Genomic DNA, 19,714 nt, shown 5'->3' with positions numbered 1-19,714 from the left:
CTTCAATTGACTCATGATTTCAACTATGAATTAACCACATATATTTATTACAATAATGTTATTTCAACAGTTTCACTAATGAAATTTCCTTCAATCTGATCTCATAAGCTTTCCAGTTGAAATAACTAAAACTATCTACTAAACTAATATTACCAACAAAAATGATCATAATTATATCTAGGTAAAATATTAAAACCCATACCTCATGTTATATATAATAATTATTACTTTCATCTATGCAAATTTCTAATATCAATATTTTATTCCTTTATAAAAGTAATAAATTTTTTCTATTATGATGATGTCGAATTTCTATAAATGAATAAAATGTAACAATAAGGATTCTAAAAAGAAAAAAAAGTCAATTTTCTTGCAATTGTAATGAATTATGAAGAAGTCATATGAATAATTATTTAATAATAATAATGTTAAGATAATCCTTGTGAATTAAGGCTATATCGAAGCAATACGCATGGTATGCATATATGTCAATAAGAGACTGATCAATTGCAGTCCTTAACATCAATGAGAAGATTCAACTAAACAATACTAAGTGAATTTAAACTCCACCCCATTGCACAAGCAAGTGGCTATTAGGACTCAGTAGCTAAGTGGATAACGTGATGGCGTTTGAAGCGAAAGTTACTGAGTTCAAGTCCCAGAGTGAACATCAATTCTGAGATGCAGGTACATCCAGCTGACGAGTCCCAAATAGGACGAAATGTACGTCAAACTGGATTCCACTACTAACCACTATCCATCTTTGCTTATAATGTTTGTGAATTAAGGCTATATCGAGGCAATACGCACAGTATGCATATATGCTAATAAGAGTCTGATCAATCGCAGTCCTAAATGTCAATGAGAAGATTCAAGCAAACAATACCAAGTGAATTTAATATTAAGATAGTTATTGAAAAATAATAAAACTTATATAGTAAACAATAATATTATAAAATGGAAAAGTTAAAATATTTATAAAAACGTATTTCGAATATGTAAGTTATGATGATTCAACGATTCAATCTTTTCCATGAGTTTCCATGGTGGTCTAGCTTCAATTGACTCACGCTCTCAACTATGATTCAATCTTTTCTAATCCCACCCCCAAAAAAGACACATGGCAATCGTAAAAGAAAAATAGTTTTTTCTTTTAATTGTATAAATTGATCATCAGAAGGAGAGCATTGAAATTAATATGAATGTTTGTTTGAAATTAATGTAGTCAATACAAACTAAACGTTTTGGGTGCTGTTATAATATGATTTATATATTTTTTTAAGATAGCCTTTACTAGTTAACTTAATTTTTCATAAGAAGTTAAGAACAGCGATTGAATGAATATTTAGACTAATAGGAAATTTCAAGTTAAGATGTTTAAAAACTTTGAATGAGAGGTTGGACGAATCATTTATGCACGCAGAGTTTGGGCTTAAGTTTGTGGATTGCCAATATTGATTCGACATCCTTTCGATCCAATTCCTTTTACTGTGTAGATTACTGTAAAAGAAGACTATTTTGGAGCGATGTGTACACAGTTGATTAAATGCTCCTATATAGAACTAGTAACTGCCTTACATTCTCATTTTAAAAGCCATGCCAGATAGTGTTCTGAGATGCGTTTGGAAAGCGATCCCTTTGTGCAACCAATGTGACCTGTCCCACATGAGCAAGTAAATTTATAGATGAACATTGATGTAGCCCAAAGCGGAAGTTTGTCCTTAACACATCCATGAATGGTAGGCCGGCTTGAGAAAACAATTCGGAGCTTAGCTGTGTGGCACGTTTTATTCAACGGTTTTGAAATCCGTTTATTTAAGATTTCAGCAGACGTATCTCCTTTAAATTCCATGTTCATAAGAGGGGTTTACTTTTATCGTGTCGGTGCTTTTTCAGGATGATATCTAGGCATTAAGTTGTGTCGACGAATTTATGTGGATAACCACTCCCAAAGAGTCTGTTGAAGTTGAAGTAGTTCCTCATCTGTTGTGTCGGTATAACATATTCGCCTGATCCTTAAGGATAAAGAGTGAATTAAATTCCTCTTTCTACCCAGTGGGACCCAGATATGGCAACTCGTGTACTGCCTATTCCAGATAGGTTTTCTATATATAGATCTCTGTAAAACGCCATCCGGCCTACTTTTCAATCGGACATCAAGAAAATGGAATTCATTGTTTGCCTCTGATTCCAAAGTAAATTGAATTGAGAGGTGACAATTATTGAAACTATTCAAAATTTCATTGAGGTCCATGTCTTCTTCACAAATAATGAAATTAACATCCATATATCTGTTATTTAAATGAAATCTCTCAATTATTGGTCGAAGTACCGAATTTTCTGGATTGACCATGAAACAGTCAACCAAGAGGAAACCCAATGGAGAACCCATTGCAACTCCATCTGTCTGTCTGTAGAACTCATCATTAAACCTAAATTGCACATTGAGAGTACATCGCAGAAATAACTCTTTTAGATAATGTTTTGGGATAAAAATATCAAGGTTATTGTTTTCAATGTAGTCACATAAAAAACATGGTTTCTGTGAGAGGAACATTTGTAAAAAGACAAGTGACATCCAATGAGATTATTTTTGTACCATTTACATTGATATTTGTAATTGAGTCGACAAAGTAAAAGAATCAAGAGAGTTATATTTATTGATATGATTTTTAACGGGTTGTAAAATATCAGCTAACCATTTGGCAATCAAGTGATAAGGAGAGTTGTTCATATCATATATAGGACGTAGAGGGACATTATTTTTATGAACTCTAATCAGTTATCATTATTACCTTATACAAGTTTTCTTGATTATTATTCAGTTTATATTATAGCCTTTATGTTTGCCGCTTTTCATCTTATCTGTCAATCGGACAATTATTCCTATCCTTATATTCCTTCCTTACCCCTTGATTATTACGTGAGCTCATTTGATATTTAGTCTCAAATCAATTTATGATGCAATCTTTTCTATCCTACTATAGACATATATTTTCCATATAACTATATATACGAATGTACAGCCTAAGTAAATGATTTCGTCGAAGAGAATTTTCTTCGCTGAATTCTCTTTATTCTTATTCAATCACACACTGGGTTATTTTAATTATAAAATTAACCTTTTACAACCCATTAAAAAGGCGTAAGATGTTGTTAAATAAATGAATAAATTTCTAAACTACTTCAAAGGCGAAGAAATACTTTCAAAAAACCAACTATTCATTATTGGATCATTGGATAAGCTTGTACTAATCAGTTAAAGTGTTTAGCAAAATGCAGAATCAACTGTAATAATATTTTATACGTCTATATAAATGTTCGAGGACCATATGAACTTGAAACAATACAATTATTATTAAAAAAGTACTGTATAATTTTTTGGATAAACCAACTTACATCTATGGTATATGTTTTTTCTACACCTTCTAACATAAGAACATAACATAGTTCTTCTTTTCCAGACGGTTTAAAATCATGCAATGTACCTTTACGTTTACCAAATCCAGAACGTAATGTACCACGTTGAGAAGTTTCTAGGCTCAATTGACTAGATAATCCATATTGTCTCGTATTTTGACTATTGCCTGTATTACAACGACGACGTAAACTTTTGTAATATTCTTCTTTTGATAATGTATCAGTAACTTCAATTGTACCATCTTCTAAATATTGTACATTTTGATGATCATTTGGTAAACCCTACGAATAAAAAAAATTAGAACATTTATGATATATCTGTAAGCACAAATTTTAATGCTAAGTTGATTATAAAAAATAATTTTAAATTCTTCCTATGATAAAGTCTGAAAACTATTAGTTTCTTTAATTCATTCCAAATCTTGGAAGCAATGGAATTAATTTCTTTTCTTTATAGGTAATGAAATGTGATTAGTTAAAATGATACAAACAAAATAACTCGCAATGTAATTCAGTTTCAAATATAAGAATTTACTTACTGGACAAAGTGAACAAAGCACTTTTGATTGTTTATAATAATCATTCTAATGGTCTAGTTTGTTTGTCAAAGTTCGGGGTTCGATCATTTAGATAGTTCCTTAGAACAAGTAAAAATAATCACCTGTTAAATCTTACGGGATATTTTACAGTTCAGGATGGTGACAACGATAATAGAATATATTTGTTTAACATCATCAATGAGGTTTATCTTAATATGATGTATAACTGTGTTTTAATGAGAAACATTCTATATCATATCCAAAAATATTAATATTTTGAATCCATATATGTACCTGTTGTTAAAATGTTGCAAGAATAATTCGTCGTCCAACGAGTTGTATATATCTCATTCGATAAACCTAAGCACTGAATGAATATAACGTTTTGCTTAAAGGGTCATTGAGCTTATAATTTATCATATATAGTTGAAATCATGAGTCAATTGAATCTAGACCACCATAGAAAACCTGGAAGCACTGGATGGCCGTTTCGTCCTACTGTGGGACTCAGCGGTGCGCATCCACGATTCCGCCTCGCGAGATTCGAACCCAAGACCTACCAGTCTCGCACCGGAGCACTTGACCGATAGACCACTGAGCCGGCATTCAACCTTGTTAATATCTAACTTCAACTAATCCACAAAGTTGAGCAACTATTTCACCAATGTCTTCAGTGAGTTGATATCTCCAAACAGACCTGGTTGGACTCCCCTGGTTACTGCTTCTCACTAGAACTCTAGGAAATACCTCATGAAGCCAGTCACTAGTGAGCACATGATAAGGGGGTTTTCTGTGGAGATCTCCACAGAAAAATTACTTAAAATCTCCACAGAAAACCCTCTTATAATTTATCAGTAAGGAGAAAGATATCAGATAACATCTAGTTAAGTATATCAAAAGGAAGTAATAAGGTGGAATAAAATTATCAAATATTTTCATCTTAACAGTCACTAAAATCATTTGTCACGTTCAAAAATTGTGATATCACTGAAAAACACTAAAACTTTACCGGAATCATGAAAAGAGGAAAAAGTTAGGTAACCACTCAGTCAAATGAAATTTAGACATTTAAATGAACGATAAACTCTGTGTCGTCATATCTATATTCAAGATAGAATCTGTATGACAAAAAGATGTTATACATTTCACAATTATTGATTCATACTGATAATGATACCTTGAATAGATTAGTATGAAACTCATTTTAAAAATAATCAACTACCAGGAATTAAATATTTAAATAAGGTTAAAGAAAGAGTATCTGTTCGCATATTTTCTCCTAAACTATTACAAATATTAAGATTTCCATAGATCCAAGGATAAAATGTGTAATTATCTAAGAAATTTAGCTATGGGTCTATTATTCAGCATAATATATTTTACCAAATCTAGAATAACAGATTCATTGAGGAAATCACCCAACTGCGTCACAAGGCAAGCCCCCACATGGAATCCTGAAGGTCAAAGGAGAAGAGGAAGACCAAAGAACACATTACGCCGAGAAATGGAGACAGACATGAAAAGAATGAACGAAAATTGGATAGAACTAGGAAGGAAGGCCCAGGATAGATTAGTGTGGGTTGGAGAATGCTGGTCGGCGGCCTATGCTCCATTGGGAGTAACAGGCGTAAGTAAGTAAGTAAGAATAACAGACTATACTTTAAAAAATAGCATCGTAGGGTATAAGAAAACGTTGATTACTTAAAAAGAGTTTTATAAAATATATCAAATTAGAACTTTATTAGTTCACTCTGATAGAATGGAAGCATCTCAATTAGTAAATAAGCTAAGATGAATGAATTAAATAAGTATATGAAATTAACCATAGAATTACAGGATCTGCAGTTATAAAATAATGTTGATATTGATCCAGCGTGAATAATGAATGCTAATCATTGAACTACCACTTAACTTCACCTGACCATAAGTAATTTATTAATGAGAACAATTACTGAGAGAAGGTTGATTCTGTGTGGCTAGTAAAACCCTGTTACAAATGAGTTTTTATTTTTACAATCCAACTTTTAGACAATTAGGTAGTAGTTTAATAAATTTATTCAGAATATTCTTAAAAACCAAACTAGTTTTTTTTATAGGTGTACTAAACTTATACACACTATCAGCAACAAGTTACTGTGGGAGACAACAAACCAGATTTCAGCAGAGGAAGAAATCAGGAAGAAGCGCTGGAAGTGGATTGGGCACACCTTGAGGAAATCAGCTAATTGCGTCACAAGGCAAGCCCCCACATGGAATCCTGAAGGTCAAAGGAGAAGAGGAAGACCAAAGAACACATTACTCCGAGAAATGGAGACAGACATGAGAAGAATGAACAAAAACTGGATAGAACTAGAAAAGGAAGCCCAGGACAGAGTGGGTTGGAGAATGCTGGTCGGCGGCCTATGCTCCATTGGGAGTAACAGGCGTAAGTAAAGTAAAAAACTTATACAACTCATGATTTGATATACGAAATCAATGTAACCAACAACATGTGAATAACAAGAGTTATTAAGATATTTGTAAAACGATTTATGTAGAACTAATGACACTATTTATCATTAAAAGAATCTTATGAACATGATAACGTGAACAACAAAGACTATCGCTTATTCATAGATGTAATTCAAATGAATTTACTTTGTAAGTTTGCTCTTACTAACAAATGTAACAAGCTAGTTTTGATATTTTGAAATTCCACAAAGATTACCATTAAATGAACATTTTATATCTTCTATTTCTCATTAGATCTTTTCTTACTTTCAAATACTGTATTATCAAAAACGAGACATTATTTTTCAGAACTTTGACTAATCAATCAAAATACCCTACTTGGTTTATTCTGTGTATCTAATGAAAATCTAATCCTTTTGAAATATAGGTTGAACTGGTCATTTCTTTTTACAGACGTCAAAGGTAAATATGGTAGCATAATCTGGATATCTAAAGTTTTAGAGATATTGTAATATTAACTAAAAGAAAGTCCATTACACCAGCAGAAATACAACAAATGTCATGTTTTTGTTTGAAATAATGATGATAATTGTAACCGCAGAACTGATTCACTTCTTGCAACTAAATTCAAAAGTAAAACATACACTTCTAAGAATAGATGAATTGTAGCTAGCAGTAAAACTAAGGTTGCTATTTTTCCCTATTTCGGACTTGTTAGCTGGATGTATCCACACGTGATAATGTTCACATTGGGACTCGAGCCCGGTACCTTTCACTTCGAACGCACAATACGCTGTTCACTGAGATACGGATTACAGATAGCTACCAGATTGTCCTGATGGCATACATCACCATTAGAAAGGGTCTGGATTGTCCTGTTGTTGATATTGTCGACCAAATTTTGATTAGTCTTCGTTGACACATGTGAATTCTGTGCAGACTATCTCGATATATCAGTATTTATACAGGGATTTGAGGATGCACGTATGCTGGCAAAGACTGATCGCAATTAATTCGAAAATATTAAGAGTATGATAATACAAACCGTCACTGTTGATGATATGTATATACTCTACCCTAATATAAATTGAAGCTAAAATGAGGTATTTAATACGTAGATTACTAAGTAAATGGTAATAGGTAGATTGATAAAATGGATATTTATCTTTAGATGTTTATTGCACATTTATTTAATTTCCTTACTTGCCACCAAACAGCTAGTATTATCAGATAAGAGTCTATTTTTGTTATTAACACTGAAGAAGAGTATTCTTAGCTGTGCTTCAATAAGTAATATTATGACCAACAAACTAACCAATTATAAATAAAATATACAAACTTCCCCAGCAAGTTAATATTTTAAACATGCAAAGATGATGTTCGTGAAAAAACTGACAGTATCAGTGAAAACAATAGAAAAAAAGTTTTTAGTCTTAGCTTAAAACTCTTCAAGTGTGCATCGTGACAATCCACACAAGAAGAAAGTCAAGATTTAAGGATCACGTGAGTTGTACGATACTAAATATCCATTGAGTCGAAATCTAATACAACATTTTTTATCCAGTCTCTACAAAACATACAAGTCATTTTTGAAATCGCATATTTTCATCAAACAACGCATTTCTTTCTTGTATATAAAATATTAGCTTCGCTTATTTTGTGACTAACTTTAAGAAGTGATTTGTTGTTTCTTACATATTATGCACAAAGCATACTACAAATATTTAACACTTGAATGATATAGGCGGACTTCGCTGATTCTGTCATAATTTTAGTGATTTCTTATTCAAATTCACAGTGATTCCTGTTTAGCCAAGATAAAGGATGTCAATCACCATCATGGATAACAATTTAAATAACAGAGGTAAACCAATCAGACATATTTTTATCATGTTTCACATCAGAAAGAAGTAACCTATAACACTTATGCTCAAGTAGTACTGATGTTATAATACTTGTTGAAATCCTAAACTATATATTTTCTCTTTCTACTACGATAGTGAACAAAATTTTGATTGCTTGAGGGGCGATCAGCCTAATTTTTAAGAGGTTCATCTCTATACTACAGTAGCTTATCTACAAAACTTCAGATACATATTGTAGATATATTGTAGATTCCAGTCTTTTTCATATCTAATAAACTGAAAACGTTTTCATCAAGTTTTAATAAAAGCCGAAAAATTAGAATGACACTTGTCCTTTAAAGTTAAGCAGAATTTGCATGAAAAACAGTTATCTTTAGCTTATCGTTATCAATACTGGATTAGCATTCGAATGCACGTCGCATTTTCAAGAAGATAGAATATATTATATCGCTGATTCGAAAACGTTAAAATTACTCTGAGAGAAAGCTTTTCTTTTCCAGAATATCATCTACTGAAGCTATACAGTCGTCTTTGTCTTTCAAATAAAGGATATCGTAATTCCAGTAACGGTCTTATTTTCTCTGCCCCCAAATGCCCTGGTACGACCGAGAGTGGAGAGAGTCCGCTCTCCCTCTCGAAATGCCCTCACATAGCCACGCGTATACAATCTCTGCCAGGGAAGTCCTACTCACCGCCTTCTCGTGGCATTACTGTTGTTTACGAAATTGAGAAGGCGAAAAGCGAATGTCCGGCGCTTTAGTCGGGTCGGTGGATGTGGAGTGTCCACCTAGGGGAGTTGGAAAACCTTGATTCCAAACCAATGGTGTACATGGGCTCCAGTATCCTAAAGGAACAAATGGCGTATGAATCAATCGTTGGTCACCGGCTACTATGGGACTGCATCTCCTCACGATACTCCACTGCCTTGTGGATTAGACCTTTATGTCAAAGGCTCAGGGTGTGGCCCCCACCTGCTTCGGTTTTGGCACCTGGGCAGTATGACAGCCCTCACGCAAATCAAATGAGATTTGTGTGGCGCATATATATCTGGTGCTTTCTTGTACCAATATTTATGTGTTTAAATAAATAATAAAACTTATATTCCCTGAACAAACTAAAACACAATGTAAACTTTAAACTAGGAAGCTTATGTGAAGTTGTAGACATAGGAACTTGTTATCTCATGGCCCTTATATTTATTTCCGGATAAACACTTAGAAGTTAGCATTTCGAATACCATCACTAAACTTATCAACTAACCAAGTGGTTTTTGATTTCAGTTGGTATTTTACCTTATAAAAGCATAAAAGATTGATTGTGTAATTCCATGTGTGATAGGTATTTAGGTAAGTATCTGTACAGAAGTTTCGCAACTAAATTTTAATCTACACGAGTAGGGACTACTCAACTTTTCACTAATGACACTAACACTTTGCTTCTACGACAAAGAATATGAGAAAGTAGTTCTTTAACATACTTAATGATTCACTTTTGTGTAAAGGGGAAACCTAACATATGAAGAATAGCATCTGGTTTTAAATAAATAGAAGAGCAAACAACTGATCATCCTCATATGATGTAAAAAGTTGAATAGATAACATTTCTTCTCCTTTATCTATCATAAACTGATAGAATGAACTAATATTTTAGAGCTTTAAAAACAATAACGATCTACTTTAGACTTATTACTGTAGAAATAGAGTAATTCAACCATACCGAAATTTTATATCGTAATTTAGTGTTTAGGTTTTAAATTATATACTATTGAGTGTTGTCAGATAATGGAATGAAATCTTTCACGACCTAATTAGGTCGCAAAAGATTTATGCAACATTCGAATGGAAACATTGGTAATAAACATACTGGACGATAATCAAGAGGTAAAGATACAAAGAAAACAAGTTAAATAATAATGGTAACAGGAAATTGAGATTTGTTTTGCTCTACGGAGTCCAGTTTGATCCCAAGCTTGGTTTGGAATCAGGGTTTTCCAACTCCCCTAGGTGGACACTCCACATCCACCGACCCGATTAAAGCGCCGGACATTCGCTTTTCGTCCTCTCACTTTTGTGAACAACACCCCCGCTACGAGAAGGCAGTGAGTAGGACTTCCCTGGCAGAGATTGTATACGCGTGGCTATGTGAGGGCATTTCGAGAGGGAGAGCGGACTCTCTCCACTCTCGGTCGTACCAGTGCATTTGGGGGATAACAGTGCTAGTTAGAAAATCACTTTCAATCAAAATAGCACTGAATGATTGGTAATAATTACCTATGAGTACTCGTTTCTAACGCATGCTTGTGATAAGTAAATTGACTGTGCACAAGATATGTAAGTTAAGGGACTCAAATAACAAGAACAATTCAAACTTAGGCATGTCCAGATAAGGTACTCGGAGTAAAGCCAAAAAACATATCCTAATTTCCCTTTCCAATGCAAACAATATGATTGTAGTGGTGATTTACTTCATGAACTGGAAAATTTGCTTGTGTTTTGCCATGTTATATTTATGTTCATTTTAAGAAAAAAGCAATAAAAAGCCTATTGATTGGGTTAAGAACCATTCGACTATTCAGCTTTATCGTATAAAATCATAGGTTGAGTCTAAAAACCGAGTCATAATAAGCCTTGCCTGGAAAGTGCGTACTGACAGATCAACGTAATTTTGGCATGTTAGTCTAATTGATATACTTTACACTGAGCTTTCGAGAAAAATGAAAATTGCTTCGAAAATCGAAAGTAATATTTCACCACAAAATCAGACATTATTCTTCTAACTGATGGTGTGACTTATAACTTAGCGATAGTTTCATACTTCCCTGTTACTGTCTTAAAAGTCATCATCGCTTTATTACTAAAGAAGCATCACGTTTATCGAGACTCTTCAGGGTAATATGCCAAATACACTTTTAACGAAAATTACAGCTTTTAATTGAAGCTTCCCCTACATTCGCATAATCTAAACACAATCATCTATTAACCATCAAGGCTGAAATTAATTGAGTATGAAAAGCTTTTTCACTAACAATAAATTACAATTTACATCACATAACAAATAGTTTTTCGGTAGAAAGAATTTGATAGTAATATTCTTATTATCTTTTGGATAACAAAATAATTGGATTTCCAGTATAATGTCAATAGTCTTCCATAAAAATAAGGATTTATCACGGCTACCACTATGATGTTTCAATACTGTTGGCAGTGGGATGTTCACTCTCAATCCAAGTAAGACTGAACCTCTAAAAACGTTATTTTTAAACCTAACGGTTTAAAGATCAAACGAATTTATATCGAAACTTCCAAGGTGACAGCCAGCAGATGAGTCACTGCATATTGATAGCAACTTATGAATTACCTGCTGATAAATTATACGTTAACGCACATTTCCACCATAAAACATCGCCTTTTAGTCATTCGAGCAAGATCAAGATACAACTGTATTTTCTCGTCCCTCCAGATTTTTATCATTGCGTAATGAACAAGCAGGCTCTAAAGATTCAGATGATCCAACTACAAGAAAGAATTACTGACGACTTTTGTTTAAAACTGTGATAACATAAGTCTTGTTACGGTAAAGTTGGTGAAAAATTATTTTTTCATGTTAAGAATTCTTTTAAGCAAATAATCCGCCTGGTACTCAAGATTAATCTTTGGCGTTATTGTTTTAATGACTCCAGCCTGCTTAAAGTACCCGGTCAGGAAATAAGGGTATTTTAAGAAATCCATTTTTTTTTATAAAAGTCAATCTACTAATTCTTTGAAAGGCTCGTCTTCCTTCATATGTGCATGTGACTGGAAGTGCTTCTTCCTCTCGAAGTTCTCTTTCTATCAACCAACAGTCTCTTATGTATGCATGGGTTGTTAGTGTAATACCACACTTCTAATTTGAGAGTCACAGAATTCCGATTAAGAGATACAGACGAAATAATTTCATGGCCTATTGGTCTAATTATTGTTATTATTATGTACAAACAAATCCCTCAGATGGAGATGAAACGTCCGAAAAATGGGTCTGATACCACATGAGGTTGTTGGATTATTTTCCTAAAGATAAAACATGTCCTGAGAGTAGTTTTCCAATATATGTCCATAATTCCTACGCTCTTTCCTGAATAAATATTAAGAGAGGTGAACATCAGATCTCGCTATATAATATACACCGTGTGCATTATACAGTTACATAACACTGGTTTTCCCACAGACATATACTTCCGAAGTGTTCGGTATAACTTGAAGACACGAAAAATTACCATCACAAAAAGGTTTTATATAGTATGTTCTAGCGAATAAAACGAATGAGAAACGCGTAAGTGAATGAGCATTTACTAATATCAAACGTTTTGGTCGCAACTTTCATTAAACTGAAAATACAGGAGCGGATAAAACCTGTTTCAGAATATTGAAATACTCTCAAGGAAACATAAAATTATCGAAAATCATTGAAAAATGACCCTTACACTGATAGGCAAGGTTTTTTGCAACGGGAAATCCTTGTCGGACATCACTGTACTTTGCGCGATAGATCCACAAAATTCAGTTTATCACACACATGAGGTCAAATTGTATAAATTACTTTTAGGAAATTAAAACAATACAGAGGTGAACGTTCCTATTCATTCACCGAACTAACGTGTTCGGTTGAATGGTAAAATTTCTGACTTATTAGTGACTAAAAATTTGCTCTTCCCTTAAAGCTACTCTAACAGTGTTTGGAATATTTCAGTTAACTAATATGACATATTACAATGAAGTCAAATTCGAAACACCGTTGCACTATAATTGATGAATTTGAATGTTTTCGGAGAAATAATTTGAGCCTACTAGTGACTGATTAAAAAGTGGGTATTGATTTAGAGGATTCACCAATGAAAACCATCGTAATTCTTTTTCTAATTCCTTTAATTTATCTAGTACGTCCTCATTGATTTCCACTAACTGCCTGTTTGTATTATCCTGTGCTTGTCTCCTATCTTTACTATTTGAACTGTAATAAAGACGTTATTAAATTTTAATATACTGACGCTGCTGGATGAAGAAGCTATGTCTCGCACCATGAGTTTATCCCTGAGTAATGAACATATTGTATTCATCTGGTGAGTCTACTAAGTAATCCTCAGTTCAATAGCTCCTAATTCCAGCCGAGTGCAATGTTCCTTTCGACCCGTAACGACTTGTTCCTCTTTTATCACAGTGATATCGCTTATAGCGAGCACTAATAACAACACGCTTCAATTCAATCGCACCGTCAGTTCTTCGTTATGTGATGATATTTTTCGTTTTAATATTTAGTTTCCTCGAACAAATAGACTTCAAGTACAACTCTGTAGGACAAGTGAAATATCAATAGGCTCTAGCTGGATAACCCAGGAGTCAAGTCACAGGTACCGAACAGTTTACCTATTGGCGTCAACATTGTGAGTCACAGACGCCTATCAGTAAATCACACTTTATAGACTTGCCTATGTGGTAGTGGTAGCACCGTCTCCTCTCTCTATTATTACCAATACATCCCTGTAATAATGCTGTTTACACTATTGTGGTGTTTTTATGAACTATTGAATACTTTGTACTTGATGACTGCCTGATTTCGGATATTTAAAAAAATATTTCCCTTTGTGCTCACGTAGTTCTTTATCTAAATTGCGTTATCCCTAGGATTCCTAAATCATACAATAATTCAAATGCTACTGATCGTCATAGCTATGTGGTCATCAAAGTAGTCACAGTGCCCAGATACGACACAGGGGTGTTTCACGTCAGGTAATAACCACGAAGTGATGAAAGGTCACACAATTTCCATACAACACGAGTAGGCTCCCAATCATTCCCACTGACCACCTACGTCGGTGGTTTACGACAAAACAGCTATATCCTGACAAGAATTATGATTGGTAACTTTTCAGAACTATTAATAGACCAATACAGTACACATTTTTTACTGTGTAGTTATTAAGTAACTAAAATATGCATGTTCATTCTCCTATAGTTAAAAGCTTCATTTCGACCTGTGGACTTTTATTATACAATTTATAGTTTTTGAGTTATGCCCAGTCTATTAATCACTGTCTCCCACATTCACAGCCACTTTTGGTCAGACACTGTATAAATGTTGTTCTCTATTTTTTGATGCAATGTGGTCTGTTTGGTTTGTATGCGAAACCAGTGTGTTTGAAGTACATGATTCACATTGCAGAGGCTGTTATTGGTGTTATGGACTTAACAGGCAGGGCTAAGCATGAAGCAGGACCGGTAGTGATTCTAGAATGCTCGTGCTGGTTTTATGCACCATTGAACCGGCCATTAATTCACTTTTCTCTAATTGGCGGTATCATTAAGTCATATATTGATAGGGAGCAACAGGCAACAAGTTATAGCAAACATATTGTTTGATGAGTCTCCATTCAGATTGTTAGTAACAGTGGAGACGAATGTTTCAATTTGTGAAATTTGATATGGCTTATTAAGTTGCGACAACATTAAACTGGCTTCTTTATTTCTTAGCCGCGATAGGATTTAGCAGTGCTACTAAAACATATGAACTGTTATGAAAAATTCTTTTAATACGTGAAAATACTGATAATTAGGCGACTTTCGAACAGATAGTTGATAGTAATTTGTTAAACATCTGTGAGAGTCACACTCTGAACTGAAGATTGTGATGTGCAGTAGATTGATTATGTATATTGTTGTAGTTCTCTGATTTTCCAGGCGATTTCGCTATGACTGATTTCAGCCTCTCATAGAACTGATCTTTATCGTCGTCGTTGCTATCATTGGTGGGTGCATAACAATGGATAACATACATTGTAATCCCCTTCTTCTTTGTTTTGAAGGATGATTTGATGATCTTGGAACCGTGATATTCCTAACCTGTAGGTGCATGATGTGCTTCTTTGGACAGCGATAGAGAAACTTTGTGAGTGTGTGTAGCATTTTCTTCTTTGTAACCAGAGTACAGCAGCATCTCTCCCGTATCCAGCCTTTGTTGTCCAGCTGTGGTCCAATGGTCTTCACTAATTCTGAATACTGCCAAATTGTATCTCCAGATTTCCGTCGCCATTTGACTGGTCTTCCCGATCTCCCACATTGTCTCGATATTCAATGTACCTATATTGATTGTTGCTCTTGTTGTTGGAAGGGGTATGGACCTAATGAATTCCGAAGAATCTGTGTTTTCACCATGAGGCGTCATAGTACTTCCTTCAACTCTTAGATCAGAGTTCAAATAGTTTGATTCGTTTATTCTGGTCGACTGTTTCAACACAATTTTTTTCAAGGGCATGTAGTTGCCTACACTATGTCCATCACCCCTCGTTTGGATGATTTTAACTATTATGTCCTTTCTTTATACCAGAAATAGACTAGCAGTGGTGATATTAGCTTTCTTCACGGTCGTAACTACTATGTATCCGCTTCAGACGATAACTCTTGATGAGTTGTTGATATTGCTTTCTCTTGAAAGATTCATAAGCCACTTAAGTATTGTATTCCAGTAAATTAATCGGGCTCATGCGCAAAATGTACAATTATGTGTAACTTCACAAGGGAGTAAGCAAACATCTAATCGCTACTACGTAGTACTTAGGTGCTTCTTGTCCGGAGTTTCATTCTTTAGGCTACTGAGATTCTTGTGAAGGTAGCAAGTGGCAGAAATGTGTAATATTATAGAGTGATTGAGAAAACTCATTTAAATGTATGGCTTTTTAAATTAAAATCATCAAAAATATTGATACTGACATTTGGTAATGAAACGAGATTGATTATTGTAGACAGGTGACAGTTGTCCGAAATAGTCTGAGTTAAAACAATGTGGTCAATTTGTCATGAGATTAACGAGATTTCACAATCAAATGTTGGAATAATAAGCACCGGCTTCTCTATTATACAAGGTGTCTCAAAGTATAGACCAGCCACGGAATAAAGGATTGTGTACAATAGCATATATTTGTCCAGTTTCAGGTATATGTCCTATATACTACTTTAACAACTGTCTATTTAGCAGATTTTCGACAATTACATGAAGTTGCTTTCCTTTAACAATCAAGTGAAAACAAGTGTGATGTTCGCAAAAAGCGTGTTTAGATATCCAGAGTATGAATATTTGCTGATACAATGTGACAAACTTTACATATACTCCGGTATTTTTTGAGTAGCTAGGGCATGTTGTGGCCGGAAAATGCATCAAGGTGCCATAAATACTTGGAGTTTGACAAGTTCTTGACCACCAATACCTTTATAGTCAAAATATACAAACACATTCAAATCAGAAGTGAAGAGTTTCGAAGTTATATTTGAAAAGCTATCAGTATATCAAGGAACGTTTGGTCTAAGATGACTAACAGATGAAAGCGACGGGTGATATGGCGTACCCACTCGTGGTCTGGTGCGCACGTGTGACCGGGCGCCTACAGTTAGGTGAGTTTAATTAGAACAAATGCTGAAGACTCATAGAGCTATTGATATTGGGGATTGACTTACCACTACAGCTCAGCTCCTCCATAATTGGGTAGTGATGGCCCTAAGATGCTGCCAGCCACATGTTTAAACCCAACAAGTTTTCCGTCGGTAACCACTGTTCTGATAGCTCGTTATGTTCAAAAGCTCCTGGTCATCTCTCCTTATTATAAGGGTCCATGTGGTACAACGTAGTAATGCAAAGCGAAGGCAATGAAAATGTCGCCCTGGAAAAGAAAAAGTTCCATACATATGTGAAGGTCGAATCACACTAGAAAGTGCGTATAAACATATAATAGGCTATAAAAAGAAAATAAGCTTTTAGAAGTGTGTTTCGTAAACATGGAATAGCGAAGAAAGAATTTCCATAGGATGTAATTTTTTGTTACTTTTATACAAATATATACACATATAAGCAAGCATATAAGCAACAAAAAATGATTTTGTCTTATTTGCAATAAAAAAGCCAAACATATATGAGCATATAATAAATAGTTTGTTCTGTTTATTTACATTGCTGGTTACACACTGCGATTTCGGTTGTGGTTGTTATACCTCAGAGTACTAATCGAGTAGTGGTTGATAGAATGGATCTATTGTGTGCCTAATTGTGACTGAAGATAATCTGAAACCGGAAAAAGAAGTCACGCAAGTTGATAACTTTGTGTTTCCGTCTACTAGCCTTCCTTCGCGTGTATCAATGAGTAGGTTGGGATGTTTTAAAACGTCTATACCAATGATTGGCATAGAAACATCTTCAACAATGAAGATCTAGTGAATGGATTTGCGTAAACCCACGTTAAAGTAAACGTACCTTTTACCAATGTGACGATTTGCTTTCCGTTTGCCGCCTGTAAGTTTAAAACCGGTTCTTGAAGCCAATAATTAAAATTTGCAGGAAGAACCCTAACTTTTGCACCAGTCACAAAACCATGTTGCAGGTCGATATTATTATGCAGTTAATCCAACATTTGTCGATCGGTTAGATCTTCGCGTTTCAGAATGGGCCATTTGAGAGTTTTGTAAGGTTCCGATACATCATTGTTAAGCATAATAGGTGTGACGTACCTATTGAATTCGCGCAATGGTGCCTTTACAACCGCGAGGAAGTGTGCGCGTGGATCAGTCATGCCGTGCTCATAGAAATCGGCTTCTGCATAGCAGAACCAAGCTTCGATGTTGTCCGGCCAAAAGAAGCACTAGCTGAAACGAGAGTGGTGTAAGAATCTTGGTCTTAAGTAGCTTAGGAGTGTGTTCCGTCATGACGAATTTAAAGCATAGGGATGAACGAGGGAAAAAATACCACTGAAGATACCACAGGTATTGTAGTTTGAAAACACTTTACCAACAACAACTATCAAAAGTCAGAAGTAAGGAGATTGGAAGATGTATTTGATAGATTATCAATATATTGAGGAGTAGCTGGTCTAAACTGGCTAGTGACCGCAGAAGACGTTAAGCACGGCGTTCCAACTCGTGATCTGGTGCGGATGCATGACCGAACGACTTCAACCAAGTTAGTCAATTTAAACTAATGTGGTCAGCATCCAATGTTGAACAAAGACAGATCTATTGATTTTGGGGATTTATTTACCGCTACATTACTATTGCTTCCAAAATGGTTTTTTAATTGTCGTTTTAGGCGGACGTGATGAACCTACTGATTTTAATAATCTTCTAGTTGACGTTATTTCTGAACTAACAGAACTGCCAGAAAGCACTTTAGCTGCTTTAGTTTAGGAAAAAATATCGTCAAACTAGTTGCTGTAATCAGCGACGCACCTGCTCGTGCCAAAGAAAGGTGTACAATTATTCACTAGGGAACTACAGGGTGTGATAGGTGGGCGGTATTTAAAAGTCATCATAACATTAAAAGCATAAGAGTCCAAGAAGTGAAAACGCTGCTTGTCATTGAAAACGTAGTTTTAGTGTAAAAACCCCTAGTGCAAATATTTTTTGAGGAATAAATGTCGCTTGAATCCACATTAAACCTCTTCCTCGGATTGAGTACGTTGAAATTAACCAGATGTAGCAAGTAGACGTTTATGTGTATAGGCATGTTGTTCTAACTAAGAATTTTTCTTTGTATATGAATGTAAATGTCTTACTAATTTTTCTTATGGATTACGGTTAAAAACGTTTTTTGTCATTTGCAGTGTGATCGTTTCACTGTTAACCTTATGTAAACGTTAATGATAACTGTATATGTAAAAATTTTTAATGAACCTTTTTTCATTTAAATCTTTGTAGATGGCGTCGAGTGGCGACTGACCATGATCACTACTACATGAAGATTACGTGCCAGTTATCAACGTAGATCCCTCGGTAAGCCAAAAACTAGAAGGCTGTTAATGGTTGAAACAAGGTACATTTGTTGGAGATCTCGTGGTATCGAAATAATACAGAGATGTGCCAAAGTTTACAGGGGGAACTATCAAGCGGAAGCGCATTCGTGAAAGGTCACAGGCAACGGAAAGTCAAGTGTCGTTAGTATAGTTAGACAAACAAGTTCAGTAAAACAATCACTGGTACAATTGATAGTAATAATAATTGTTCCAGTTTATAGTGACACTTATATCTAGCGATTTTTTTGTAACAACAAATTAAAGATCACATATTTTTCCTAGTTGTCACACTTTATATGTAACCACACTTATATTCGATATCTATTGTTTTTCTATTTCAATGGTAAAGAAACGAATACTTTTGTTTGGTTATATATAACACTTCTTCACTACCGCGATTCTTAAAATATAAACGTTGTATCCGCCGTCCATTCTTCTGCTTTAACGGCCACGGCCTTTGATCGAAGATTATAATAGTATTATAACATCCTTTTAGGCCATTCCACACTACGTTGGAGCTTTGGCCCGGATCATTACTGAATAATACTACTGGATCTAATCTTCTTCATTTTGCTGTTGGTGCCATCACGTGCAGAGGAACCTTTATTAACCAAGTGAACTTATTTGTGGTTGTTATC

The 19,714-nt window shown here is 34.6% G+C and overlaps 1 protein-coding gene across 1 annotated transcript in view; it reads right to left on the bottom strand.

Moving 5' to 3' along the window:
* Smp_194810 (Band 4.1-like protein) overlaps window positions 1–3,435 on the bottom strand; it is a gene marked incomplete at both ends in the record, with an annotated part of 49,848 nt that extends 46,413 nt beyond the window's left edge. The window contains one exon of the mRNA XM_018789728.1: window positions 3,400–3,435. Coding sequence (XP_018655142.1) covers window positions 3,400–3,435 — 36 coding nt within the window. The remainder of the gene's footprint in view (window positions 1–3,399) is intronic.
* Between the last annotated feature and the right edge of the window lie 16,279 nt (window positions 3,436–19,714).

Source organism: Schistosoma mansoni, chromosome W, assembly GCF_000237925.1.
Source record: "Schistosoma mansoni strain Puerto Rico chromosome W, complete genome".
NCBI lineage: Eukaryota > Metazoa > Platyhelminthes > Trematoda > Strigeidida > Schistosomatidae > Schistosoma > Schistosoma mansoni.
This window is presented reverse-complemented; position numbering and strand designations above follow the sequence as displayed.